This window comes from Adiantum capillus-veneris, unplaced genomic scaffold, assembly GCF_014529385.1.
Source record: "Adiantum capillus-veneris isolate H3 unplaced genomic scaffold, ASM1452938v2 Hic_scaffold_541, whole genome shotgun sequence".
Classification (NCBI taxonomy): Eukaryota; Viridiplantae; Streptophyta; class Polypodiopsida; order Polypodiales; family Pteridaceae; genus Adiantum; species Adiantum capillus-veneris.
In genome coordinates, this window is record NW_028221602.1 from 2,597 (window position 1) to 21,951 (window position 19,355).

Sequence of the window (19,355 nt, forward strand, 5' to 3'; positions counted from 1 at the left end):
CTCCCTTATGCACCATTGATGTCTCTTACACATGTGGAGACTACTCGACTCATTCGCCAAGACTTTACCCAATTGGACACCAAGATGACATGGATAAAGCCGACACAAGACTTGGTCACGAAGTTGACTTTCTATGGAGGGCATCTTCTCCAACTCGCAAGGGATGGGTTTGTGATTCGACCCGGCTATATGGATACACATCTATCTCGCGAGTTACAAGTGGCATTGGTCAGAATATGGATACACATCTAGAGAAAATCCCATAGACAGATTACTGATTTCTTCACGCCAGACACTGGACACATACAAGAGCAGCCACAACTGCAGAGCTCAACTCATACTCACACCCGCAGTTCTCTCATTGACCGAGCATTGGAGCTAGGGAGATCGAGACGCCGACTAGAATGAGGAGCTTCACATCACTGACAGAGACTGCAACAGAGAGTTCGAACTATACTATCTCAACATCCAAAGTTCACATGAGGATGGCCTCATCACTCATTATACCAATTTGAAACGGATTGGTCTAGTAGGTCATTTTGGCCTTTTGAAGACATTAATAAACCATTTCATTCTCTCTCTCTCTCTCTCTCTCTCTCTCTCTCTCTCTCTCTCTCTCTCTCTCACACACACACACACACACACACACACACACCCCTAGAGAGAGGCAACACCAGACCTTGTATCAGATTCACCATGATGTAATCTCTTTGGTCTCATAGGTAAATATGGAATTTAGAAGACAATAATATAACATTTCATTTCATCTCTCTCTCTCTCTCAACCAACTAGAGAGAGGCAACACCTGCGTCAGTCTCCAGAGGCCTTGTTAGCAAATTCTTTAACGCTTTCAGATTGTTGTACATAAAATTTGTACAGGCATATTACAACTTTAAATGTACAGGGCCCTTCTCTCTTGGAAATCAAAATAATCGGCAACGATTCCAATTTGCAAGTTTACATTAGAAGTTACAGGGGGCAGGTGGTTTACCACCCACATACAGAAGATAATGATATGCCTAATCGGATGTCTTCCGCATAGGTTGTAATTGCCGAGATAGCCGCAAGGGAACGTGAGCCTTCAAGGCAATACCATCCTCTACATACTCCTGTAATCACAAAAACTGTCAGTCTACTATTCATCTACCAAAACAACACAAGAATAAAGACGAGCAGCTACCATGGACTCCACAACCCCTAGCCGATGCACACTATTTACATACTCTCCCTTGGCATATGGTACTAGCACATCCACCCACACCATAGAGTCCTGTTGACACCAAGAACAATTGTGAATTCTTCTTGTGGCACACATATGACCCACAGTTCCTCTTGAAATTTTAAGAGAGATTGTCCACCTTTAATTTCTCCTGTATGGCCTTGCAAAAGATATCCACACCTTCACCAGTAGCAGCTGATATGCAGATCACATCACCCCTATTTTCAAATTCTTCATGCTTCTTCGAAGGTGCCTTGTCAATCTGTAGAAAGAGAGAAACCGGTCTGCTCCAAACCACCTCAAAAAATAAACATGCGCAAAAGATTTCTCAAGTGCTTCTTTTAGGGAAAAAACAAAAACAAAGATTAAAATTTTGAAGATCATGCACACTTTCAAGAAGTTTCATTGCAGAGGTCACAAATATGAAAAACTCTGGGCAAGCTAGAGTAGACAGAACACGAACCACTAGACCATTAAACCCAGATGGCCACAATTGTGGTTTTAAGGTTTCGAAGAAAAACATGTGACTGATCTGACTCCCAAAAATTGATCAGGCAATTCATAGCCACATAAGTTCGCAACACACATGCTGTTGCTGCAAATGTAAGAGCCATGAACAGTCATTAAAGGCTATAGCCAATAACAGCCTTTAAAATTCTTTGATCTTCCAAAGGCCACCATCTTCCCTTATCCCCATTCACACATATATCACAGCCCAAAAGTTCGTTAACTAAGAAGCAATGAACCAGTGTTGACAACAAAGAGAAGCAGTTCATGCTCGTAACATACAAGTTCCAAATAATCATGTAAGGAACTGAACTCTTGCACATACTGTAAATTCTAATCCAAGCTCAAATCAGTAAAAATATGTAAAACGTTTACCTTATTCCAGACATTCAACCTAGAAATATGCCCCACATTGAGTTCCGAAAGGACATTATCGACAGCTACCATTTGCTCTTTGGCAAGAGGGTGGCTGCAACAACCGCATAAATTAACTTTACACAAGGCGATGCCCTGGAAAACTTGGAATCGTGCCTGCGTTATAATGCATAAATCTTGAACATCTTTAGCTAACTCTAAATATATGTCAGACAACAAATGAAGAGTTTCCTTGCTATAAAATCAATACCTTATATCGACCACATGCACTAGCAGAGAAGAATCATTGATCTCTTCCAATGTTGCACGAAAGGAAGCAACCTGCATATAAAACATACTATTGAAAATAAGAGAGGACACATCAGAAGCCATATTAGCATTCTCCACTTGAGAGTTGTACAATACATGGCCACCACGTTATAATTTGACGTCCCAAGGTTAGTGGGAACAAACTCCTAGTATAAACTTATCTAGTTAATTGTGAATTGAAATTTCTCATAAATGGCCCATGCCCTGTTATCAGTAGTAAGTTACCTTGCTCATAAAGACTGCTCCAAACCCTGTCATATCGCTGCTAAAACGCCAGGTAAGATCTCCCACTGTCATATGTTTGCAAGCATTCATGACATCTTCGTGTACGCAAACTATTGGTTTCAAAAGATGGTTGTGAGCCGAGAGGAGACCCTACATTTCTGGAAATCTTTTTTCACCTTCTCATGGACATTATTTTTCTATTTGCTATGTATATATTCATGGGCTCACATTGAGTTCCAAGTCGTATCTATTTATTCACTTCATGTACTTTGGGCGGCCGGCCATAACTTTTAAAACCTTAGGTATATAAGTGAATGTAGCTCATGTAAAAGAGGAGATATCATTTTGAGAGAAACCTAGAGTAGAGAAGGAGAAGAAGGAAGCTATGGAGGTGGAAGCATGGAACCGCATGTACTCTCTTCACAGACCGATTATATGCATCCAATGAAGATGAGTCCTTTTGTCTTTCTCTTGCTTTTCATTAAGTTGTATATTAGTGTTTTGATGGTATAGATTAAGAACTAATCGCTCTCTAATTCTTGATTGCCTATTGTGTGTTTGATTCTAGTAGTGTGTGTAGATTAAGGATTTGTGCATACATTGCTCTAATCATAACTCCATGAGCTTGGGTGAGCTTGTGATTAGGATGTGACCACGAAGATTAGTAGAGAATGCAATGATTAGCAACCTTGATTAGCATAAGGATTAGCGTGTGTGCATACACTAATCCCCAATGTGGGACGAGTGTCTAACCTCACTCCTATCTTACTGTAGACATAGCGAGAACCACGAATATAATTGTCAATCCATGGGACGAAGTTGACTCGACTAGTGCATAGAGGCTACAAGAGGTTGTCAATCTCTTGGAAAACAACAACCAACTCGCATCTAACTCAAGCTACACTCAAATGACTGAAATCACCAAAAGCTAATCGCTCATCCGTTACAACATCAAACGACATCTAAATGTTACGAAACTTCTAGAACATGTTTATAAAACTTAAGCACACATGCTTATGGTCTCAAATCTCACTTTAGGTCAAGTGCAAAAATTGCGATTATTAACAGCAATGAGTTTTTGACCTAATCGTTTTCGACCCGGAATGCATCTAAATGCTTAGCAATGATGCCCCAATACCTCGCCTATACTTAGTTTTCGATTTTAAAGCTTAAATTTCTACTTATGATGAGATTAGGCCGCGGGTCGACGACGCCAAAAGCTACGGATTACCATAAAATGTTTACGTCAATGCGTAGAGCTCTTACCTGCGGTTGCAACGCAACAGACGCGTTTGTCTTTCTCTTGCTTTTCATTGAGTTGTGTATTAGTGTCTTGATGGTGTAGATTAAGAACTAATCGATTTCTAATTCTTGATTGCCTATTGTGTGTTTGATTCTAGTAGTGTGTGTAGATTAAGGATTTGTGCATTGCTCTAACCATAACTCCATTAGCTTGGGTGAGCTTGTGATTAGGATGTGACCACGAGGATTAGTAAAGAATGCAACGATTAACAACCTTGATTAGCATAAAGGTTAGCGTGTGTGCATACACTAATCCCCAATGTGGGACGAGTGTCTAACCTCACTCTTATCTTATTGCAGACGTAACGAAAGCCACGAATATAATTGTCAATCTATGGGACGAAGTTGACTCGACTAGTACATAGAGGCTACAAGAGGTTGTCAATCTCTTGGAAAACAACAAACAACTCGCATTTAACTCAAGCTACACTCAAATGACTGAAATCACCAAAAGCTAATCGCTCATCCATTACAGCATCAAACGATATCCAAATGTTACGAGACTTCTAGGACATGTTTATAAGACCTAAGCACACATGCTTATAGTCTCAAATTTCACTTTAGGTCAAGTGCAAAAATCGTGATTATTAACAGCAGTGAGTTTTTACCTAATCGTTTTAGACCCGGAATGCATCTAAATGCTTAGCAATGATGTCCCAATACCTCACCTATACTTAGTTTTCGATTTTAAAGCTTAAATTCCTACTTATGATGAGATTAGGCTGCGGGTCGACGACGCCAAAAGCTACGGATTACCATGAAATGTTTACGTCAATGCGTAGAGCTCTTACCTGCGGTTGCAAAGCAACAGACGCGACTGCAATGTGACAACCGAGTAGGGAGTAGGAAGCACAAGAAGGAGAGAAGTGAGCGTCCTTAGCTCATGTTGTGTTTCTATTATCCAAAACTTCTAAAAAACTTATAAAAATTGGCTTTTATACCTTAACCAAGGTTTTCGGTGGTCAAAACTAATAATCTGGGAGCTCTTAACTAAAGACAGGTTGATACAATCTGGAAGCATGTAGCCCCGACTCATCGATTACAAGGTTTATCTGGAAAGCAAGAGTTACAATATTCCCGATTCATCAAAATAACAAATGTTTTTACAAGGAAAGCTCCGAACAATGGTATCAGAGTTAGCTTGCTGCTAACATTCCTCCCCTCCTCGCCTGTGTCGTCCCTTGACACAGCTTTATGGGCTGAAGTAGTCTTCGAGTTGACGGCTGGCGAGGTGGTCTTTAAGCGCGTGTAAAGCTTTTTTATATCTAGGTCTTCTCTCTTTGTCAGGAACCTACAAGAACTGCATGGTGACTCTGTTTTTAAGCTCAATGGCTGAATAGCCAACAAATCTGGATGTTAGGTTGCTTATCATTGGCCCAAATATCTGCGTTCGCCAAGTGAAGAAACCTATATAAAATGCTTCCTTAAACGCCAACATATTGCTAGATAGCAAAAACATACATCCGACGTAGAAGTCGTACAGGAATTCTTCGGAAGGCTGACCACTTAAGTCGTAGCAGAGACCCTTATTACCTTCGAGGAATGACATCCATGGTGCTCCTGCTTGCTCTAGCTCGTGAAAAGCTTCAATACATGTGAGCAACATTCGACAGATCTTGTATAGCATGCCACATGAGAGGTCCGGAAGACTTTTGAAGAAAGTCATGGCGCCCGTTAGGGTTTTCACCATGTATTCCTCTGTCGGTGTTCCCTGCTCTGGAGCTGGCAATCGTGGATAGTTTAGCCATGTAAACCGCTTCTTCTTCAGTGCTTCATGTGCTTACCATGTCCTTACCCGTGGTACACGACAAAAGGTTGGGCCTTTCTGAAGCGCTGCAGGTGCTCTTGTGAACAGAATCAAATATCTTGGATTCTTGTTCATCCATCTCTTTCTCTCTCCTCTGCGCCTTCTTCCTGCATCTCTTTATATAGTCTTTCTTTTACCTATAATAGCTCTACCTTGATTAAAATATATGGCAATGATTGTTGATGCCATTGTGCATTGATTTGGTTGGGAGTGAGTTGAGTGACATTGACTGAGTGAAGAACTCTCAACTCCCAATCCATCGCTGCTTTCCATTCTGCATCTGTCTCATGAGCAACCTGCTCCTTGAGTGCTTCTTGCTCAGCCTTAGACAGCTGGATCATGGGTACTTGCTCGGCATCTGTAAGTGATACTTGAAAGTCTTCTTCTCCTCCTAGCCCTTCTATCGGCTATGTTTCCATCTCAACAAAAGGGACTGAGGGAATTTCAACGTTTTGTTATTCAGAGGTACCAGCTTCTTCTTGTGTCTCTGGTTGACCCTCTCGCAACAGCTGATTGACTCTCTTTAGCTCGGCTATCTCCTTGAGCAGTTGTTCTTCTCGTTGTATCCGCATTAGTGCAAGGTCTCTTCTTTGTGATTGCTCTAGCTTGAGATCCCTATTCCTCTTTTCCAAAGCCTTATAGACTTCATTCATGCCTTTGATCGAGGCGACAGAAGGATTTTCTCTTATCTGTCTCAAAAAGATTGCCTGATCATTGATCCTTTGCTCTGAGTATTTGCAGAGAGGCATTTGCTACGTCAAGTTGTACTTGGATCTTCTGTACTGATAGAGTTGTGGTTAGGAGTTCATTGGTTACCTCTGTCAACTGTTGGTCTTTGGTCTTGCAAGCATCTGATAACTTGGTAAGAAGTTCGTTCAGCTCCTCCATTTCTTTTTGTTGCTTCTCTTTGGCTAGCTGGTGTTGTTCGACTTCAGCTTTCAGCGCTTGGATTTGTCTTTGTAGATCGGAGATGACATTCATAATGTCATCTAATTCTCCTTGTAGAGCATCGATGACCATCCCCAGCTCTCTAGCCTTAGCACTGCGGCTAAGTGCTGTTGTTCGCATTTTTTCGGTCATCTCCTGCATCTGTTTGGCATATTCATTTACTTGCAGGATGACTTCGTCATTCGTCTCCCATGCTTCATGCTCTGTAGGTTACCTAGATGTTTCAGCAATCTCTGTGTGTGGCTCCTTGGGTGGTGTTGTGGTGGCTGCTTGTGGTTACGGCGGGGATTGTTCTTCACCTTGAGGCGTTGTGGTTGCCTTGATTGCTTTTGCTTCTTGAGGCTTCGTGGATGCCTCGACCGTTTCTTGTTGGGTGGTCGTAGATGGTGTGGCCTCTGTTTCTGTTGCTTTGAACTCCTCAAAACTGGCTGCTCCTTGTGGTTGAAGCTCTGTCTTTGGCTTCCTCGCCCTCATTGGGTTTAACTGTTGATGAAGGGGGAGGGCTTAGCATTGGGTAGTCTGCATGTTCTGTAGAGGGTGAGTTAGGCTTCGGAGACATTTCTTCTTGGTCGTGCTGTGTCCTGCTTTGCTCTATAGCCTCCGCTTGTCTTCGTTGCTCTGCTGCATCTTCTCTTGCTTTTCTCTCAGCTTCTTGAGCTTCTTTTAACTTGAGGGCTTCTGCCTCTGCATACATACGCTCAAGGAAGTCTGCGGGGTCCTGTGCTTCTTTCATTGCAGGGTTCTTAGTTCTGGGACCCCTTATCTCTTTGGAAACCCACCTTTCCGGGTCCTCACCTACAGCATGGCGGCTTCTTTCATAAGTTGTTTTTCTCTTTCAAATCTCGCCTTTTTCTGTTGAGGTTCCTCTTGGTGTGGAGCTACTACTTTCTTCTTTATCTCTTCAATCTTGGCCCTTCTCTCTTCATTATCCGAGCTTTCATTGCTATGAGCTTCATGAGAGAGCTCTGTCGATTCTTCATCTGACTTGTAAACTCTCTTTGATGAACGGGTGGTTCTTGGAGAAGACTGTTGCAGACACAATCCATGTGTTCTGATCTGGGACTGGCGGCAAATTGTCTGTCATGCCAATAGTATGGTATGCTATTCTTGTCAGTACTTTAGGCGCGCCCAGATAGGTGATTTTACCTTCTTTTTTGGTGCCCTTCAACGTTGTTAGCACATACTGCGCGTGATCGATTGGTTACCTGGTTGTCGACTTCAACACTTGGGTGAATGTAGTTGCAACTACATCTCTGAGTGAAATGTGGGCTCATTTGAGTGCATTGGGTGAAAATGGTGTCAGATTTAAGCTTTCAATCTCTGAAACAGTAGATATAAAGGGATTTAGAGATTTAGAGATCCAAATTTACTCAAACCTGGTTAGTGGGCTTGGGACATCATGTGCTTTGGTCCCATAATGTCAAAGTTGCAATTTTCTCCCATTTTGACAAGAAAGTAAATAATTACGATTATTAACTTTTTCATCAAAATGAACATTTTTTGGTGCAACTTGGTTCTAAGCACAATGTAGACCCTATGTATGAGATATGAGGTGATTTGCATCAAAAAATGTAACAGATAACTCAAAAATTGGTTTGGAAATACTTCTTTGCGTTTTTTGACAATTTTCCAAGTTTTCCTCGATCATTTTGGTTCATACTTGAAATGTGACATATAATAGGTATGTACAAGTAATAGGTGAAGTGAAGGTACCATTTTCAAGCCAAAAAAGTACAAAAGTAAATAATCGCAATTATTTACAACAGTCAACTTTTTTGCTAAACTTGACAATTTTTGACTTAAACATATTCAATACACCTAAAACAAGTCTTAAATTGAATTTGGTAAAGTTTTGTTTTGTCGGCATCACTTCGTACTTTGTCGACTCTAAAATCACCAATTTTTGTGACTAGATAGCCTGTGGAGTTGGTTAGTCCGTTTTGAAACTTTGGACTTGTCCGCTACATAGTCCTGAAGCTACCCATCCAGTTTTGGTCCATTTGGGGTCAATTTGACTTCATATATCAAATTTGACGCTTTGTAGCGTTCGAGCTGTTTTCTGCTTTCCAAGAGCTTACCTTGATAGTTTTTATGAAACCATCCATATACATTGTGTATAGACCCCGTCTATAAGCTGTCTGTGAAGTCAGAATCCAATTTTGGCATCCGACAAAAACCTAGCTTTTCTACTTGGAACCCCTCTCGACCCCTTTCGAATGGTTATCTAGTGATATAGAAGTGTTCTATTATATAGGGACATGCTACAGTTCAAGTCTCATCCGATTTGGTTGAGCTGACAGGCCGCTATGGTCAATTTTTGGTCATAGGACTTCGTACACTTTGCTCGGTTTCTAAGGTTTTTTGCCTGGAGCTTAGATTTGCTACCGGCCATATAGAAGTGATCATTGATAAGTATAGAACTTACCCCTCATGTCTTGTGTGAGACGGCGCTGTAAACGGGCGACTGTAAACTCCAAAAATCACGCGCGAAGAAAGTCGAGAGCTCTCTTCTCCAAGGGCAACTAGTGGAAATGAAGTGATTGTAAACTACTTTGGATATCTATACTCGCTTCTTGAACCATTTTTTCCAAAATTCCCCTGTTAGTCCTACTAGGCCATGAAATCTGAAACCGGCCCGTGGGGCAGTAGGCGTTTGCTTTCACCCGAAATTCTTTACTTCAAACACACACACAGAGCACTTTGTAAAGAGAACCTGCGACGGGAGTTAACACTTGAATACACACACGGCTCGGAAGCTAGAATGCTCCGAGCAGACGCCGACAACCTGTAGGCCCCAAAATTGGCGCCCCTTTCGGTATTTCTTTATTCTTTAGGAGGGTAAATTACAAGGTAAGGTCCTGGGAATCCTTCACGTGTATCCACCTAGATACCATTTGATTTGGCCAAATTTCGGCAGCATAACAGCCCCAAAACTTGTGCGAAATCAATTCCCCTGCTGGAACTCGCCTGCACTGTCGTATACCCTCTGATTCCTGTCCAAAAACAGTAAATTCAGCGCGCTGTATTTAGTGGTTTTTGCCCTGTTTTCAGCCCCAAACAATCCCCTAACTGTCCTTTGCCAGTGGGGCACGATTCCCAATGATCCTGGCGTCCGTATGGCTGAAAAACAGTGAATTTACAGCGCATACACAGCGCTGATTTTGCACCTGTACGGTGAGGTTATGACCCTCACCAGTGCCTGCTTTGGAGCAGCAGTTAGCTACCCCTGTTCCTGCTCAAGGAGGCTCTTGCCTCAGCACAAAAGCATGAACCCACACAATTGTACATCAGTCAAATGAGTAGCCCTCTTGTGGGGCATCACATAACTGCACGTAGGGGAGAGAGAGAGCAGTGTGTAGTGTGCAGGGCATCACTCCTAGCACCACACTGTACATGAGAGGGAAAGGAAGCACTCCATAGCTCTTAACCTGTGACAGGTTGCAAATGAAGCCTCTCCCTTCTCTAAATTCAGCGCCAATTCTTCTGCAAGAGGAAAGTGCATGAAAAGTTGACACTTGGCGTATTTACAAGCATTTGCCCGTTTCGGGCTTGCCGCTTAAAAATATCCTGACCGGTTGCCCAGTTGACTTCGCGGCAGAGTTATAAAATGTTCCCCTAGTCATACCGGAGGTAATGACCCGAACACATTTCACGGCCCAAAATAGCAGTTCCCTAAATTTTAGGAGATGCTTCTGTTGGGCTCCCACTGGTCTTCTAACCATCTATCCTCATTGGGACCGCATCCAAAAATGCAATGTGGCCCAACTGTCGGATACTTTTTGTTGGTAGTCCCACCTTGACTTTACGCCTTAATTGAGTTCACTTCCTAGTATCCACCAACTTGCTAAGTGCGACGGGGGGACCTATATGATCTTGCTCTGAGCCTAGACATCCTCTTACCGTACAAATTCCAGTGCCGACCACTTCCCGTCTGCGGATGAATCTACCGTTCACATTGGCCATACAATGTCCGACCGTTTGCTACTTCAAAAAGAGGGTCTCAAAACAAATAAAATAAACCCCATTGGAAAGAAACCAACAACCAAGGTTAGCAGTTGCCACATCTCTGTGACATGGTTAATAACTGCCACGTCCTCGTGACAAAATCTATGTTAGACTAAAAAATTTCCTCAATCGGATTCATGTAGCTCATTCTGCAAAAATTTGCGAAAGTAAGCCTTGGCCACCTAATTTAGGCTTTCCGCTTCCATCTGTCGATTTGATTGAAATTTTTTGTACCTGTCCGTCTTGTCCTTCTAATCATCAACGTATCTTCAGTTTTTCTATCTGAGCTCATTTGCTATTTATTTTTAATTTTTGATCTATTTATTGAAAAGATCAAAGAAAATAACAAAATGCGCTAAAAAAGAAAAGTGAAAATCCAATAATTATGAACAGCCATTAAAAAACACAGCTTTATTATTTTTGGTCAATTTCTCCCTTTTTAAGTCGCAATATGAAGAAAAATGATGAAAACTAACCAAAAAAGATCAATTTTTGATGATTTTCTCATCGTATATACACTATTTACACTCATCAAGGAGATGTTATAAGTTAAATTTCTCATGTTGATAACTTGTTAAAGGCATTATTAAGTAATTTTGCAAAAAATCACACATTTTCCTCCCTCTTCAAACATTGCTCTTAATTACTTAGTTCCCTTCCACTCCTCCTAGATGGCGTACTTCGGGACGACTGTGTGCATGGGTTGAACGATGGTGTCTATACATAGCCTTGGTTGGCTCTACCATGCTTTGAAGATCAATGTAGTTAAAACCATTATGTTGTGCAAGAGTTGGGTCTTGAGTAATTAACTCGAGGGTTTCTGATCTCGAGGTTTTCTTTTGCCATTTCCAAAGAGCAAGTCTTGTAGCTTGTGTGCTCTTTGCTTTGCTTTATTGTACCATTAGGATGCTTTGACGCGCTGATTTCCTGAACTGTTGATATCACTAATGGTTGTTGTCGAACTTTTACCCGCCATTGGTATCTTGTTTTTTCTTCAATGAAATGTTGTGGTCGAATGTTTTGAGACTTAACTCTCCATTGCTTCATTGGTTTGACAGTTTGCGGAGAAGATAAGTACTTCTTTTTCTTCCAAATCCATTTTGTTTTAGGTTTCCTGCTCGAAGATGCTTCTCTTTGTGTTTCGAACCAAGAACCATCTTTGGTACAGTAGATGATGTTTTCGGCACCCAACTTTTAATTGGCTTGTCCTTAAGCTGTGCTTTTGGTACCCAAATTTGCCTGACTCCTTACATGCTACTTGTAGCATTTGCTTGGTTATAGGACGGAGAAGATTGATTGCTTTGTGGTTTGCTCTCCTGATAACCTCCTTTCCATTCCTCTTTGCTCGGTGCAATTGGAACAATGAGTTGTCCGCCTTTAGGTGATAGATTGAGCTGATTGGTATCCCAATCTGGTACTGCCTTGCACGTCTACATCCATGAGATTCCAAGAATCATTATTTCATTCATGTGTTCATCTGGTAAGCATACAAACTGATGAGGGCATGAACATCCATGTACTATCACATTTAAGTTGACTATTCCCAATGTTGGTGTTGGGTTCTTATTGTATCCTTTAATAGTCGATATCTTGCTGTCAAAGATTGACTTGTGTCTTTCTTGTACGTGGAAGTATTTACTCGAGCTCTTGTATCGACCAATGCATTTGTGCTATGATTGTTAAGCTGTACTTTGATGCGAAGGTCCATTCCGTCTAACCATTCATCATCCGTTGACACTGCATCTTTTTGTAATTCCCATAGTCGGTCATCTAGTTCCAGAGTGTTGATGGAATATAGATATTTGTTGATTTTTGAGAGCAGCTTTCTCTTTCCTTTTGAGTACTTGAAGCCGAGCTTCCTCTTGCGCTTCATCAATAACCTGCTGTCGTTTTATCTTTCTTTGCTTTGCTGCATGTGAAACCGGCCTGTTCAATCCAAAAAGGGCGGTAGACTTTACTTTAAACCTTGATTTAGCTTTCACCCATTATTAGTCGTCTATTTTACCTGTACTTTCAAGACACAACAAAGGGGAGAGGGATACAGGCTGCTAGATTGCACCTGTATGAGTAGACAGACACCAGATTGGCCCCTAACTTAGGCGCCCCTTTCGGTATTTCTTTATTGTTCAAAAGAGGGAATAAACGCTGTGGTTCCTACAAGCTGCCCCGCACAAACTCGGCTGAATTTCCACTGTTCCAGCCCGATTTCGGCAGCATAACTGTACTAGAACCTTTCACGGTCAGTATTCCCACGCATTGACTGACTTTCCCGACGCATACGGGCACTTTGCAAAACCTGGCGAGAATCTGCAGCACGCTGAATTCTCTGTTTTCAGCCCTGAAAATACGCCAGATCGCCTGTACAGCGGTCCCCTTGCGTCCCCGAACCTCCTGGGGGTATTAGGGTCCGTTTAGGGCCAAAACCCTAAACCTGCAAAAATACACAGCAGGCTGTAATTCACTGTTTCGGGCTCCGTTTCGCGTGCCGGTCGCATCCCTAGCAAGTCCTCGAGCTCCCGCACCTGTAGGGCTACTTGCCCTTTGAATCGGACGAGATTTCTGGCGTGAAACCTCTCCGAATTCACCTGTACCTGCGGGGGGATTAGCCGCTAGCTAATCCAGTACCTGTGCAAGAGGCTCTTGCCTCGGCAATCGCGCATGAACCCACACAATTGTACATTGGTCAAATGAAGAGCCCACTAGAGGGGCATAACATACTGCCAAAGGGGAGAGAGAGGGCAGTGCGTAGCGTGCAGGGCATCACTCCTGGCACCGCACTGTGCATAAGAGGGAAAGCAAGCACTCCATAGCTCTTAACCTGTGACAAAAACTGAAAATGAGGCTCTCCCCCTCCTAAATTCAGCGCCACTTCTTGTTGCATGAGGCAAGTGCACCAGAATGTGCCACTTGGCACATTTACAAGCATTTTCCCGTTTCGGGGTTGCCGCCTAAAAATCTGCCAACCGGTTGCCCAGTTGACTTCACGGCAGAGTAAGAAAATGTTCCCCTTGTCATTCCGGAGGTAATGACGTCAACACATTTTCAGGTCCCAAAATAGCAGTTCCCTAAATTTTAGGAGATGCTGCCATTGTATCTTTCTAGGTCATCCGACCCTCTTTGTACACTGCGGCCACATCCAGAACTGAAATGTAGCCTCTGTAGCAAAGGATTCCACTTTGGCTAGTCAATGACCCCACTTGGCTAACCATAGTCCTTGTCCAACCTTAGTGCTCTCTTGCCCTCAGGCCTGGACTCCCTCTGGACAGTTCCACACTAGCTATGCAATGCAGGGCAGTTAGATTTTCCGAGGGGTGTTTCCAAAAAGTGAAAGTAAATAGATAATAAGAAAGAAATCAACAAAAAGGATAGATAGTAGTCACATGCTGGTGACATACCCCCCTCTTGAAATCTCAAACGTCCTCGTTTGCATCTATGTCGTACAAGCTCCTAGTCAACATTGATGTATTCAACACCTGTCGACACATGTACGACACATACATGCTCATTGTCAACCCTGGTGTATTCAACACCTCGTCGACTCATGTATTGCCTGCGTGTGAACCCTGTCCCAATGACATAGTGGTAGCTTCACACTCTGCCATTGAATTGAGTCACTAACTTTCCAATGACAAACTGGTAGCTGCACATTTTGCCACTGTCTTATAGTACACGTTGGATCCCGTAACACTTTCGAGCATACCCAAACCGACAGTTTAAGAATGCAGTTACACATGTACTCTTCAATAGAAGCAATCACTGTATCCTTGACAAACTGACAAGAAATACTCACTTCTATAGCACTAATCAAACTTTTGGACATTCCATAAGAGCAATTGCCAAACTGACAATCTGTACAGCTCTAACATTCATGTAACAGGTATTTGATTTGAGCTCACTTTAAATACCTTGTACATCATTTGTTTCAGAAGCCATTGTCACACTGACAATCCATTTAGCTTTGAAACTCAAGGGGTCAAGGTAGGTTGCAAATCGAAGGCTTCCAGGTAAAGTGATAACACAGTTGGTGACTCTGCAAGTTCACCTTCTTCCATCCACTTAGCATCCATTGGTGGATAGTTTCTGAACTTTACCAAGTAACGCCTAGCAACCTTGCCTTTCACTTTCCTTTCTTTGTGTCCCAAAATCTGTTCAGGGACCAAGATCTCGTCAAGTTCCTCGACTTCCGGCTGATCTTCAGCTGGAATAGCTTCTGGCACATCACCCACATAGGGTCTGAGAAGACTCACATGAAACGCATTGTGAATCTTCCAACTGTCAGGCAATTTCAGCCTATATGCAACATCACTGATTATGTCGCACACTTGAAAAGGCCCATAGTAACGCATGCTGAGCTTTGGAAACAGTCTTTCCTTGCCCTTCATCTTCTTTAACCTTGCCTTTTCAAACCGTAGAAGCACCCAATCACCAAGTGAATATACCACTTCACGACGGTGACGATCAGCTGCTTTCTTTTGCTTTGCCTGAGTCCTTTCTAAGGCCACTTTGACCTTCTTGTACATTTCATCCATGTCTTGAACATACTTATCTGCTTCAAATATCTTGTCCTTTGTATGCAGTATGGGAGGAACTTTCTTGCCACCTTCAACTATCTCAAAAGGTGCCTTGCCAGTTGATGAATGCACTGTATTATTGTATGCATACTCCACCAATGGCAAATACTGCTCCCACTTTCCTTTATGTTCTGACACATAGCACTTCAGCAGATCTAGGACAGTAGAATTTGCCTCTTCTGACTGCCCATCTGTTTGAGGATGAAATGACGAAGAGAATTTGAGCGTGGTACCCATATTCTCAAACAAGCCTTTCCAGAACAAACTAGTCATGCGTGGATCACGGTCGCTAACAATCGACTGTGGCATGCCATGATACTTGAAAATATTGCTCATAAACAAGCGTGCCATCTGATCTGGCTTTATCTTCTTCCTGACAGGAATAAAATGAGCCTGTTTGCTGAATCTGCAAATAATGGTCCAAATACCATCATTTCCTGTCTGCGTTCTTGGAAGATCAAAGATAAAATCCATAGCAATACTTTCCCATGGTTTATCTGGAATAGGTAGTGGTTGCAATAACCCTGGTGCCTTTTGCCTGTCAAACTTGACCTTTTGGCATATTAGGCATTCTCGCACAAAGGCATCCACATCCCTTCTCAATGTAGGCCAATAGAAGAATGTCTCTACCGCTTTAACTGTAGCATCGATACCACGATGCCCTGCATACGGTGGGACATGACTCTCTTCCATAACTTTGCGTCGCAATGGCTTTGTGACACACAATCTGCCATGCATCATCATGAACCCGTCTTTAAGAAGATAGTGTTCATGACGTTGTCCATCCATTAGTTGCTCGAAGACCCTTGCAAAATCTTCATCATTTGCATACTGTTCTCTCATATCATCAAGTTCATGATGATAAGGAATCGACACAGCTGAAATTTGTGGCTTCCTTGACAAGGCATCGGCCACAACGTTCTTCTTGCCTTCCACATGCACAATCTGAAAATGGAACATGGACAAGATATTTGCCCATCGCATATGCTTCTCAGATAACTTTGTTTGTGTCAAGAAGTATCGCAAGGTCTGATGGTCCGTTTGGACAACGAAATCTGCACCTAGCAGGTAGTGTTTCCAACTTAAGAGCGCATGAATCACAGCCAGTAACTCTTTCTCATAGACCTGCATGGTCATCTCTGGCCCTTGCAAAATTCTGCTCTCATAGGCTACTACCCTGCCATCTTGCATTAGCACTGCACCAATGCTACTACCGCAGGCATCACACTGGACCACAAATGACTTCCTAAGATCCGGCAACACAATGACTGGATCTGAAGTCATCTTTTCCTTTAAGAGATTAAAAGCTGAAATCTCTTTCTGTGTCCATCTGAAGGTGACTGCCTTCTTTTGAAGAGCATGTAAAGGTGAAGCAATCTCAGCGAAATTTCGGATAAACCTTCTGTAATAGGAGCATAGTCCCAAAAAGCTTCGGACATCATGCACCGTCTTCAAATTTGGCCATGACTTGATCGCTTCGACTTTTGCAGGATCCATTCTGACACCATCCTTTGAGACAATGTGTCCCAGAAAGTGAATCTCTTCCAGAAAAAACTCACTTTTCTTTGCATTGATGAGCAACCTATGACTGCGTAGCTCTTTGAACACAATGGCCAAGTGATGCCTATGCTCCTCTTCATTCTTTGAGTAGACTATCATGTCATCAAAGAACGTACCAACAAACTGCTGGTGTGGACGGAAAATTCTGTCCATCATCCTATTAAACGTAGCAGGAGCATTTGTGAGACCAAAGGGCATCACTAAAAATTCGTAAAGGCCAAACGTTGTTCTAAAAGCAGTCTTGTGCACATCCTCTGATCTAATGCGGATCTGATGATACCCACTCTTTAGATCTATCCTGCTAAACATAGCTGCTCCTTCTAATTTGTCCATAATATCATCAATTCTAGGTATAGGGAACCTATTCTTGATGGTATTCTTGTTCAGTGCACAGTAGTCGATGCACATACGCCATGAGCCATCTTTTTTCTGCACCAACAATACTGGAGAACAGAATGGAGATGAACTGGGCTGAATCAGCCCTTTTTCTAACAGCTCCTGTACTTGGCCCATTATCTCTTTCTGCTGAGCCGCACTAACCCTGTACGGAGGCTTATTTGGTGGGCTACAGCCTGGCACCAAATCTATCGCATGGTCCTCGGGTCTCTCTGGCGGTAATTGAGACGGTAATGAATCGGAAAAAACAGTCACTATACTGTTGTAAAAACATTGACCTTTCTTTATCTAGCACAGATAAATTTGATTCATCACAATCTGACACTTCACGTGCAAAAACCAAGTACGCAGAAAGATGCTTTTTCATTACAGAAGTAATAGCAGAAGCTGATACAGTAGGAATAGACTCCCCTTTAAGCTTTACATCCAGAATGTGAGTCTTTCCCCTGCTCTGTACAGTGATCTTTTTGTTGTAGGCATCCATGATTCCCTGTACACGAAATAACCAAGGAATACCTAACAACACATCACATCCGTCCAGTGGCATGATGTAAAATTCTTCAGCATCTACATAGGACTGGATATGTAGACGCAACTTTCCAATGATGGGTGTCACAGCCTCTGTATGGCCAGGACATGCCAAACCTGCCTCTGCTGTATACCCCATCTCTTCAGGTCTGATTCCCAACTTTGAAGCCAATTCTGGGGAAATAAAGTTGGCTTTGGCACCTGGATCAAAGAAGATAAGCACTGTTTGATCCCTAACCTTTCCCCATGCTCTGCAAAGCTCACTTGCATCTGAATTTGGCTTGTCGCCCACCATATCTGGCACTAGACCAGCCATGGGCTTCTTTCCTTTCTTGTCTTCCTTGTCTTCAGAATCAGCTGGCCTTTTCTTTGTAGGACAGTTGTAAGCAATGTGGCCAGGCTGCTCACATATAAAGCATTTGTTCTCTGTCCTCAGGACCTTCTTTTGCTCTTCTGACTTGCGAGGAAAACGTCTTTTCCATTTCTTTGCTGGTCCTTTTTCTGATTCAGCCGTAGCTTTGTCTTTCCCTGCGTTGGCCGACTCCTGAGTCCCTTTAGGAGCCTCATTGGGAACGTGCTTCTTGGCTGAATTTTTCTTGCCTGATCCTGCCTTGACGCCAGTGTTAAATTCACAATCTTCTCCCTTGAGCAAACCATTGCCAGTGTTTGCTACCTCGATGAGCTGCGTCAAAGTAGTGACTTTGGTCTTTGTGCAGTATTTTCTCAATCCTTTGGGTAGGCCACAACAGTATTTTTCAATCTGTTCTGTCAATGGCACAAACCTATAGGAAGTTACTGGAAGTAGAGCTTTCCAAAACTTCCGATTGTAATCATCCAGATTTCTGCAAGTGGCAGCATTAAGCTGGTGCCATTCTGTCATGACATCTGCTTCGAAATCATCAGATAACCATGCTGCTGCAAAAATCTGCTTGAAGTAAATCCATGTGGACGGAGCTTGCCCTTGAAGCAATAAAGTTGTCCACCATTGTCCCGCATTCCCTGTCAAGAAAGTGGCTGCCTTGCGGACCTTTGAAGCCTCTGTAAAGTTTCCCCCTTTGCCACCTTCTTTGTACGGAGTTGGCCTCTCCAGCGGCGTTAAATTGTCATATGGAAGTGACTGAAACATGGGAACACTATTAGGGTTCATCTGTGTTCCTTGGCCGCTATTAACTTGACCTGGAAATGCCATATTTGGCTGCTGATTTGTAATTCCAGCCATACCAAAATTTGCTTGTGGCATCCCGAATTGTCCCTGAGTGCTTTGAAACCCTGGTTGCATACCCATGACACTGTACATGGGGTTAGGCATCATCGTTTGAGCACCCCCAAACACTGTTCCTGGCGTATAAAACTGATTTCCAGGTGCATGACCAGCCATGCTCTGGAATACGGATCCACCTCCAAAATAGCCAGGGTGTACTGAAGGTGGTGGGAAGACCTGTTGCATAGCCTGTAGGTTGCTTCCCTGCCCATTAGAACCAGCTATAGGCGGTTGAAAGGTGGCGGGCTGAATTGGTACAGCTTGAAAGACTGGCATCTCAGCCACCTGTTCTTGCACCTTAGGCATACGTTGTGGAGACTGCATGTTCTCCGTCAAGTGTAC

The 19,355-nt window shown here is 42.9% G+C and overlaps 1 protein-coding gene across 1 annotated transcript in view; it reads right to left on the reverse strand.

Annotated features, from left to right (window-relative positions):
• Positions 1-719: 719 nt before the first annotated feature.
• The window catches only part of LOC147416737 (uncharacterized), a gene marked incomplete at its 5' end in the record, with an annotated part of 38,288 nt that continues 19,652 nt past the window's right edge, over positions 720-19,355 (reverse strand). The window contains 5 exons of the mRNA XM_086508109.1: positions 720-1,109; positions 1,181-1,270; positions 1,359-1,481; positions 2,102-2,195; positions 2,352-2,422. Of these exons, the coding sequence (XP_086364235.1) occupies positions 1,020-1,109; positions 1,181-1,270; positions 1,359-1,481; positions 2,102-2,195; positions 2,352-2,422 (468 nt within the window). The remainder of the gene's footprint in view (positions 1,110-1,180; positions 1,271-1,358; positions 1,482-2,101; positions 2,196-2,351; positions 2,423-19,355) is intronic.